The sequence below is a fragment of the Ictidomys tridecemlineatus genome, chromosome 2 (genome assembly GCF_052094955.1).
Source record: "Ictidomys tridecemlineatus isolate mIctTri1 chromosome 2, mIctTri1.hap1, whole genome shotgun sequence".
In the NCBI taxonomy this organism is placed as follows: domain Eukaryota; kingdom Metazoa; phylum Chordata; class Mammalia; order Rodentia; family Sciuridae; genus Ictidomys; species Ictidomys tridecemlineatus.
The window spans coordinates 220,582,103-220,592,487 of NC_135478.1; the positions used below are offsets into that span (position 1 = coordinate 220,582,103).

General features: G+C 38.3%; 1 protein-coding gene and 1 pseudogene across 1 annotated transcript; one reads left to right on the forward strand and one right to left on the reverse strand.

Moving 5' to 3' along the window:
• Positions 1–240: 240 nt before the first annotated feature.
• LOC101968915 (olfactory receptor-like protein OLF3) lies at positions 241–1,173 on the forward strand. The gene has a single exon (XM_005326709.2). It carries the CDS (start codon positions 241–243, stop codon positions 1,171–1,173), a length of 933 nt encoding a protein of 310 aa, XP_005326766.2.
• Positions 1,174–3,637: 2,464 nt separating this feature from the next.
• On the reverse strand, positions 3,638–3,963 carry LOC101969201 (HIG1 domain family member 1A, mitochondrial pseudogene; annotated as a pseudogene).
• Between the last annotated feature and the right edge of the window lie 6,422 nt (positions 3,964–10,385).

Genomic DNA, 10,385 nt, shown 5'->3' on the forward strand with positions numbered 1-10,385 from the left:
TTTAAAACACTTCATTAATTTCCTTCTCCCGTTTAAGAGCATATTTGGGGGATAAGTTATGCTGCAATAAATTGATTTTAAGGATGTGACTTTTTTTTTCTCCCTGAGTTTTAGCTTTACAGTCGGGTTCTACCATGCTCCTCAGCATGAAAGTGTTCAAGCAGAGTTTGGATCAGCTCTAAGTTCAGAAGGGCAGGCACTCAGTGGGGTCTGCCAACCATCTTTCCAGTCCTGAAACTAATGGGCCGGAGCATCAACAACCAGACATGGGTCACTGAGTTCATCCTGCTGGGGCTGTCCAGTGACTGGGGCACCCAAGTTTTCCTCTTTGTACTGATCCTGGCCATGTACTTGGTGACCACCGTGGGGAATTCCCTCATTATTCTTCTGATCAGGCTGGATAGCAGGCTTCAGACTCCCATGTACTTCTTCCTCAGTGTTCTGTCCCTGGTGGACCTTTGTTATGGAAATAGTGTTGCCCCTCAAATGCTGGCCCACTTGCTCTCAGCCCACAAGTGCATCCCGTTCCACAGCTGTGTGCTCCAGCTCTACACCTCCCTGGCATTGGGTGGTTCTGAGTTCTTCCTGCTGGGAGCCATGGCCTATGACCGCTACGTGGCCGTGTGCCACCCCCTGCACTACACAGTCATCATGCATGGAGGACTGTGCCTGGGGCTGGTGGCCGGCTGCCTGGTGGCTGGTTTCTCAAATTCACTAATGGAAACCATCATCACCTTCCGGCTGCCATTGTGTCACAATGTTATCAACCACTTTGCCTGTGAGACCCTGGCGGTGCTTCGGCTGGCCTGTGTGGACATCTCCTTCAACCAGGTCATGGTGGCCATCTCGGGATTCCTGGTGATCATGCTTCCCTGCTCCTTGGTTCTCTTCTCCTATGCTCGCATAGTGGCTGCCATTCTGCACATTCGTTCTACCCAGGGACGTCGCAAAGCCTTTGGGACGTGCGCCTCCCACCTCGCTGTGGTTTGCATGTGCTTTGGGGCCACCATCTTCACCTACCTGGGCCCACGCTCTGCCTCCTCGGTGGAGAAGGAGAAGATGGTCGCTCTGTTCTATGCCGTGGTGGCACCCATGTTGAACCCCTTGATCTACAGCTTGAGGAATAAGGAAGTTATGGCTGCGCTCTGGAAACTTCTAGACAAATTCAGATAAAGGGTCGAGACCTGTGATCCAAATCAAACAAGAGATGAAGTAAACATAGACAGAACTCCCAGGCTTACCCCCAAAAAGCCTATTATGGTCAGATGTCTGTGGTCAAAATGTTCACGTGCTAAATGAATTTTCTCACACACCAATTCCTGATTATTTATAGGTCAGCGATCCTCGAGGTGCCCTCTGTTTAGAATGTCTTCTCTTGGGTGTGCCGTCATTTTTGGATTTTTCCTGCCTACTTTTGTTTTTTTTTTTGCATGTGTCCAAGTCTAAAGTCAGGGCTCCTAAATGTATCCAACAGTCCTGGGCTTTGATGCCTGTTCAGCCTCTCACTGCCTGTGTTGTCTGCACCTCATGGAAGTATTTTTATGGCTGAGTTTTTCTTTTGTGTTAAAAGAAAAAAACACTGGAAAAACAGTGTTTTGCTTCCAGAGTGGTTACCAATGTTAGAGGTAACTGGTCCAAAATGCCCGCCGTGCTGCCCGAGCTGCAAAAGGCACTCACTCCCTTTAGCTAGGCCAACCTCTGTCCTCCGTTGTGAATTAGAAGGTCCTTTACGCTCCCCACTCCTCAGAAGGCTCTGAATTATCAGAAAATTGAAAAATGCAGTCATCTTCCTAATGGGTAGCAAATAAGTTTCCTTCTCCTGTGAAATGACTTCCAGAAATCACACCTGCAATCAATCTGGACATTTTGAGATAGCTTCTGGGGTCTGACCATTCCTGCAAAAGAGGAAGGAGAATTCTATACTAATTATAACTAAACTGCGTAAACTATGTGACATGTTTACATTTTTTTAACAATCTTCTAAATGTATTTGTAAAAAATAAACTGCACTGTCCAGACTTCATACATAATACATTCTTTTTTTTCTGGCCTTTAAACTGTGATGTAGGTTAAATAAATTTGTGGGGAAAATTACATTATCCAAAGGAATTTATGCTGACTTTAATTTCCATAAAAGTGTGTGTGTGTGTGTGTGTGTGTGTGTGTGTGTGTGTGTGTGTGTTTAGGGTGAAGAAGTGCTAATATGGACCATGAAACAAACAAAATTCTGTATCATTAACTTATCACTAATGTCATTTTAAATAACTTGAGAAAAATGAGAGAAGCTCCTAGAAGGATACTATTCATTTTGCAGAAGATGAGGGGAAATTCTGATCTGGTCTCACCAACCTACATAACTATGCTTTCTTCTTCTTCTCTTCTTTCTCCTCCTCCTTCTTTATATTTCCGTACTGAAGAGTAAACCCAGGGTCTCACACGTGCTGGGCAAGTGCTGTACTGAGCTACTCTACAGCCCTTTTTATTTTATTTTGTTTTTTGAGACAGGATTTTGTACATTTCCCAGGCTGATCTCGAATTTACCAACCCTTCTCTCTCAGCTTCCCAAGGAGTTGGGATTACAGCCATGCACCACCACCCAGCCTAGGCCTTCTTTTAATGCTTAATTTCTTCATGGGATAATTGTCAAGCTTCCTCATTTATTCTTTCTTTATGTGTTCATTTACTTTCATAACAATACAAAGTTCAGGTAGGACAAGGGGATTTTATACGTGCACTAACACATCCTGTAATTTGTCAAAGTTTGTGTATAATGTCTGAGCCAACAAGCTTGCTTATAAACCATCAATTGCTTCCATTTTAGGTAATTTGTTTAATTTGCCACTTTCAATTCTTTCAGAGAAAATAAACATAATGCACACATTTAAAAAGTGTTCCTCATTTACCTTTGTATCAGCGCTTAGATACACATTTTTAGTTCAAGATGACATTAAAAATTATTCTAATACAACATCAACAAAATATACTTATGCAACTATAAAAGAGCTAATGTGGAATCCATCATTATGTCATTCTCATGTTTGCAAGGGTGATTCTGAAATAAATACTACTTCTATGCAGTTCTGTTGTAAGCTTTCCAGGTATGGTTTAAACTTTCTCTCTCTCTCTCTCTCTCTCTCTCTCTCTCTCTCTCTCTCTCTCTCTCTCTCTCTCAGTTGTGGGAAGATTTATAAATTATACTTCATGCACTTTTGTGACAGAGTTTTTCAAGAGCCAGCCAACACTAAAAAACTGAATTTCTTAAACCAGTCATGAGGTAAGAAGGAAAAAAGTTAAATTAACTGGGTTAAATAGGATTCCTATCCAACATCCAAAGCATGTGTGTGATATTCTATAGCAAATTGGGAGTACTCAGTACTGGTTGCTATCTTCTTTAGAAGTAACTTCTGTCATAAGCATTAAGAAGGTGAATATTGTAATGCTATCAAGTGTATGTGGGTGACTTATTTCTTTTGTGTTAATTTGACTTCCCTGAATGACCTAGTCGGTGAATTACTCACAATTCACGGTGAATTCAGTCACTAGGCAAATCAAGCCTGCAAGAAAAAAAGGCCATTATTGAAAATACCACTCAAATGATTTACTTTCGACATAAACATATAACCTCGATATGAGATATCTAACAAAAACAAGCACTTCCAACGAGACTACAACAGCATCTCTTCTTCCAAGGTTTAGGTTTTCCCCAGAATTCCTGATACATGGAATAGCCGATACGGAGAGTCATTGCTCCTACACCAAAGCCTTGGGCTGCCACAGGCATGTCCATCAGGTGAGTGGACATTTTTGTATCTCCCTGTTCTTCAATTTGTATAATCCACATGCAAAAACTGCAAGACCTGCCATTCCAACAGGTACAAATGGTGCCTATTTAGCTTTTCAGATAAGTTTAGATCCCTGTTCTTCATCATATGAAGAAAGAGAAACATCTGTGTTGGCTGACATGGTGACTGCTTGAAGACACTTCTGAAAGCAATAAAACCATTCACCACTGGACCAGCTTCTTCTCATTTATTCTTTCTTTCTTTCTTTATTATTATTATATTTTTTTGGTCAGGAATTGAACTCAGGGGCACTTGACCACTGAACCACATCCCCACCCCTATTTTGTATTTTATTTAGAGACAGGGTCTCACTGAGTTTCCTAGTGCCTCGCTTTTGAAGCTGGCTTTGAATGCTCCTGCCTCAGCCTCCCAAGCAGCTGGGATTACAGACATGCACCACCACCCCTGACTCATTTATTCTTAATAGTCTCCTACTTTTCAACATCAGTATCCTATAGAAATAAAGCTAATGTGAAAAGATATTTAAAAATTTAATTCCTATCTAAAATTATATATATATATATACATATTTTTGGTTCACTATCTATGCCTCTCCAGTGGGAAAAAAATCTCTAGCAGTTGCTTTCAGATTTGTTGGAATATCTCTTGGCACATTAGACATTATCTTTGGAGGACAAAAATTTCATATTTTGTATCTTTTAAGCCTGTTGCTTAACAAAGTACATTGTGTATAATAGTGAATCTGTAAACATTACTGAGTAAAAGAATAAGTGAACTGATTTTTATTGGCCACTTTTCTTTCATATGATAATTACATGATATAAAATTATTCCAAATTTTAAAAGCTAGGTAAAATTTCTTTCTGCTTTCTTAATTAAATTTTTGTAGGTACTATGAAAATACATACTAAGATATTATTTGAGACACTATTATGCCATATAGAAATTGCTATTACTGTTGGATTTTAAAATGCCATTGAAATCTAATATAAAATGAAATGGTAAAATTATTTTTTAAAAAATCTAAATTCTGTGCACCAGGATGAAAGAACTAACACTTGGAAGCAATGTTTTTGGAACAGTAGAATAAATCATTCTGGGTCTTCGTAGTTTTCTCTATTGTGCAATAATATATAAATAAATCACATGGTTTTTGTTTTCTAGCTCCACCATTTTATTTTACCATCAACAGCAAGATGAAGATTTGGAGCATGGGAAATTCTGATGCATCCCCACCTCCCACTGAAGGATTGCTTTACAACATGGCTCCCAATAGCTAGCCACCTCTTCCTCCACCGAAACTTCTAGGAAGAAGGCATTGATTCCCTCAGGAGTTGAGGATTCTTAGTTGAAGTTCTTCAGTTGTTCAGTATTTCTGTCTTAGAGTACAATCTGTCTCTTTGTAAAAATTCACTTATCTTCAATCTTAAACCATGTTAATGATTTATAAATTTACACTTCCATCCTGTACATATACATGTCTTATATTTTCCACAAGTTCAATGTGTCCAAAGGTCCCTCCTCATTTATCGACTGGAACCTCACCACTGAATGAATATGTCATCACTCATTAAATTGCTCGTGACTGAAAACTGACATTCTTGATTATCTTTCTTCTTTACTCCCCTTTCTCAGTCCAATTACCTAATCATCACTTACTTTTCCTATATTTTTCATATTTGTCTAACTTTCTCCCTCCCCTACTAGACATTCCACAGTCCAATTCTCTACTACTCTTTAATGAATTGTTATTACAATAACATCCTTATTTTCCAACACCCTTCCTTCTTCATCGTCAATTTTTTTCTCCATATACCAGCCAGAATACATTTGTATTCTGAATATAACTGTTTCCTTTGACTTAAAAAGTTTTAATGGTGTCCCATTGCCTTTAGCATAAGATCCTAAATTCCTACCGTGATCGTGATCTTAGGCTCCTACAAGTTGGGCCCTTGCCAGACTCTACAGCCTCATCTTGAACCCTCCATCCACCTGGATTCATCTGCGGAACTCTTCAGTTTCCTTGAGTGTCTCATGCGGCCCCTCCCTTCACAGGGCCCTCTTATCACACTTGCTCCCTCCCTCCACTTGCAAACTGGCAGGAGACAGTCTGTCTTGGCTTAGACACATTCTCCAAGGAGATTTGCTTCAGCCTTGACCCACTCCACTGCTATGCATGGGTCCTCCAATATGGTAACAAATGGTTTCTTCAACTCTTCCTTAAATGAGAGCAATTTAGACCTTTAAACATTCTGTATGCCCTAAATGAGTGTGATATCCTGAATTAAATATATGAGTCAATATTAGTTCAGACCAGTAGGTGGCATCTCACTTTTTTAAGAAGCAAGTTTCCTTTAAAATGCAGAATAATTGAGGCCCTCCTACAGTTTTCCATCATGGAAATTGTGTGTAACATGGCTGGGGTTGTGGCTCAGAGGTACAGCACTTGCCTAGCATGAGTGAGGCATTGGGTTCAATCCTCAGCACCACATAAAAATAAAATAAAGGTATTGTGTCCACCTATAACTAAAAAAATAAATATTTAAAAAAATGTATAACATGAAATTTGTCATTTTAGCCATTTTTAAGTGTATGATTCAGTGAATCAATTGTATTTGGAATGTTGCACGACAATCACTGCTATTTCCAAAATTTTTATCACATAATTTTGTATTCAATTGATTTTCTAAGACTTGCATCTTATACTCTTATACAAAGTCTTTTCAACTAGACCACTGGACTCTGCTTTTTAAGGAAGGTATTTCCATTTAGCTCTTCAACCTGCAAAGATTATTTTGTCTTGATTCTTCAACTTACTGTATTAGTTTAATTTTTCCATTTCATAGGTATAATAAGCATGAGAAAGGAAGAGCAAATAATATGTGTCCATTATATATCACTTTGCAGTGATATATAAACCTACCTCATGCTTGATTAAAAACCATTATTGAACAGATTTTGTATATTTTTTATGTACTATATAATTTTCATTTTAATTAACTTATATTTTTGGTAACAAGGATTGCATCCGGGGTACTTAACCACTAAGCCATGTCCCCAGCCTGTTTTTTTTTTTTTTAATTTTTAAGATTTTGAGACAGAGCCTCACTAAGTTGCAGAGGCTGGCTTCAAACTTGCAATCCTCCTACCTCAATCTTCTGAGCAGCTGGAGTTACAGGCATGTGCCACTGAGCCCTGCTTACTGTACGTTTACACAGATTATTCATATGTGTCAAATCATTTTATCTAGGAGAATATAATAAGACATTTTCAAATACCTTTTCAATTGTTGTTTCCTAGTCCTTGATGTTGTTACATTTAAGTGTGTGAAATTTACATAAGAACAATTCTTGGAACTCTAACATGTCCAATAATGGAATTCTGACATGTCCAGAATTCTAGTCTATTCTTATATGGCCTATCCCCAAATCCTGAGAATCCTCTAGGATGTTGGTATAGAATTTGAATGTCTTTGGCTTGGATTAGTTCTAGATTCTCCAGAACTCCTGCAAGGATAGATGTTGAGTGAGATAAAAGAAAAATAATCTTATATATCACGACCAAGGTCTATGCCCAGTGAAATTCCTCCAGGCTCACTTTTCAGTAACATCTGTTTCTAAAAACCATATTCATCAAAGCAGGGGAGCAAAATGTCCAAGTTGCATCTTTTACACTAGAAACTCCATATGTGCATTGAGAGGTAGGATAAGGAGAGAGAGAAAAAGAAGGAGGGAAAGACTAGTAAATTGTCAAGTACATTAGTATAGACCACTTTAATTAGAGCAAAATCATTTACCAAAAAAAAAGAAAAAGAAAGAAATGGTTTTCAGGAAAATCAAAAAGTAGGCCTGAGTATTTGTTTCTGTGGCTCTGAATGTCCAAGGCAAAGTCCCTCTGATTTTCTCAAACCCTTAACGGCTGGTCTTCCCAGAGTTACTGAGAACTTCTAGGAAGAAACATATGCTATTGCCACATTCTGAACTCTCAGCATATCTTTTTAGGCCTAGGAATTTTGAGTTCCCCCTTCCCATTAAAAGCCATATGCATTATCAGTGTCTTCAGAGTCTTTATCTATGCTTTCCTGAATTGCAACTCTCAGAACTCCAATAAAATTATTTTGCTTTTAGTTTCTGGGTTTGAATCAATGTCCTAATTAAAACCACCTGTAAATGTTTTTGGACCCCAAAATCCTTTTAGTATCAACATGCTCACCTATCAATATAGGAAGTAAAGTCAATATGACATTAGTGAAATATATCTGGTTTCCAGTGAGTATTAATAGCAGGTTGCTAATGTTCCCAAACAGTGCTTAATAATTCATCATAGAGTTTTGCCATGGTAAGTCTGTATTTGCAGATTCATGCTCTAGTTTTGGAAAATTTAAGGGAGAAAAACTACATTTTTTGGCCTTTATATTTATGGTAAAATTTTTTCTTTCTATGATTCCAATAGGTTGAAAATGGAGCTATAAAATTGCTTATGATAGTTTTTCCAGAATCCTCCAATAAAATTGAGGACCTGGGAGGAAAACATTTGTAATAACTTTGTGTGTGTGTGTGTGTGTGTGCGCGCGCGAGGTATGTGTGTTAAAAAAGAAATTATTTTCTTGCATTTCTTTTTCTTTGCACTATATGAAATTCATTTCCTTTGAAGGATAGATAAATTTTACATTTTGTCTCATGGCCATCCTTATATTAAGATGAGATTGTTTTCCAAAAAAAAAAGTCAGTACTAATTTTTTCCTGTTCCTTTACTTCAGATATTATTATTTTACAAATTTTTTGCCTTGTCGTATGTGAAGTCATCCTTGCTTGAATATTGAGGTCTGTCATGTTTGCAGCTCCATGTCTAACCTCTGTATCCATACAAGGTCACATGTCCATAAGCTTAAATAGATTTTCTCATAATGTTCAAGACTGGTTGAAAATGGGTAGGTATTGATCTTATTGGTTTCCTTTGAGGTTTTCTGTTTTTATTTCTCATTAACCTGTTTGCAATGAAACAAGTAGAATTTTTTAACCATTCATATTTTGGAAAACAATTTCATGGAAAATACTTTAACTTCAGGAACAGATAGTGTCCTAAGAATAAGCAGTAAGCTACCCTTCCAGCCCTGTCTCAAGTATCCACTACTATATTCAAAGAGAAACCACAGGAAGGAAATATTTTCACCAATATTAGACCTGGAAAATATTTCTAACCAGAAAATTTGAAGAATTCATGCCAGAAATTGGCAAATAATATCAAACTAAAGGACAATGTCAAGGCAGACACAAAATTTCTTTCTAAAATAGAAGTGTCATGATAAAACAAGTAGAAACGATTCTGGAAAAATCAACCCATTTTTCCCTAGTTTAGAGAAAAAAACTGGAGGTTTGGGAAAGTCATGGTTGAAATGACATCTATGTCCCTGGGAATCATCTCTTTCCAGCACAGATCTTCAGTGTTTGAAAGCCAAGGAAAGGCTAGGAGATAAATGGTTACTTATTTTATTAGTATTGCCGCCTGCTTAAAGAAGAAGCTCATTTTGATGTGGGAAAATCCTTTCACGCTTCTTGAGGGCAAAATTCACAGTCACTGTGCACCATGGAAGAGCCTGGGATCAGTTGTGGCAGCAGACTTCATTTTTACTAGTGTGGGTGAAAAGCTGTGGACGTTCATCAACAGGGAAACACGAAGCAGCTGTCTTCAGATGTGGGTGTTCTTGCCCTGAGGAATCACTTACCTGCAGGTAACAGTACCAAAGTTGACCTTATCTCATGACATCAGCTTAACAGCAATGACTCTCTCACCCAGTTCTGTTCCAGTATTCAATCACCTGCTTGACAACTTCACTTTCCTTTCCACACATCCAAACACAAAACACTTTGAATCCCCCACCAAAATATTCTTCTGAAGTTCACTCAATATATGGTGTTGCTACTCTTCCCTTCCCTTGTCTCTCGTTTTCTCACCGTGTGTATCCAGTCCACCGGCGATCCATCCTATTTGGCTCCATGAGAATTCAAAATACCTATTGACTTTAGGACTTTGGATCTTGCTACAGTGGAGCATTTTATATCAGACCGTCATTCCCACCAAAGAAAATTTGAAAACCTAGGTAGAAATGTGAAAAGGAATACCTGACTGAAAGAATTAGAGGGTTTTCTAGGCAAAAATTCAAAATTCAGCCTTGTAAAGAGAAGGAAGAGCAGACACATTCAGCTGACCTTCATTCTCGAGGCTTTTCCAACTTTGATGGTGGTCAAGAGACTGAACATAAAGGGAATTTACAGTCACCTCACAGCTGAGACTACTCCAGTTACATTTCAGAGCCATCAAGGAATGTCCCTCCCATCTGTCAGGTAGGATTTCTGAACCACTGTTCTCTAGGAGTAAGGATGAGTAGCAAAAGAAAAACCACCCATATTCCAGCAAGCTCATCTGAAGTGATTTGTCCCTAAGAGTATCACCTACTAGAAGCCGAATAAATCCTCTCTTGAGGAGGGTAATGTCAAGCCTCACATCACTCCTATAATTTTTCATACACATTGTCCAACATTCAATAAAAATGATCTGTCTTAGAAGATAAGACAAAAATTCT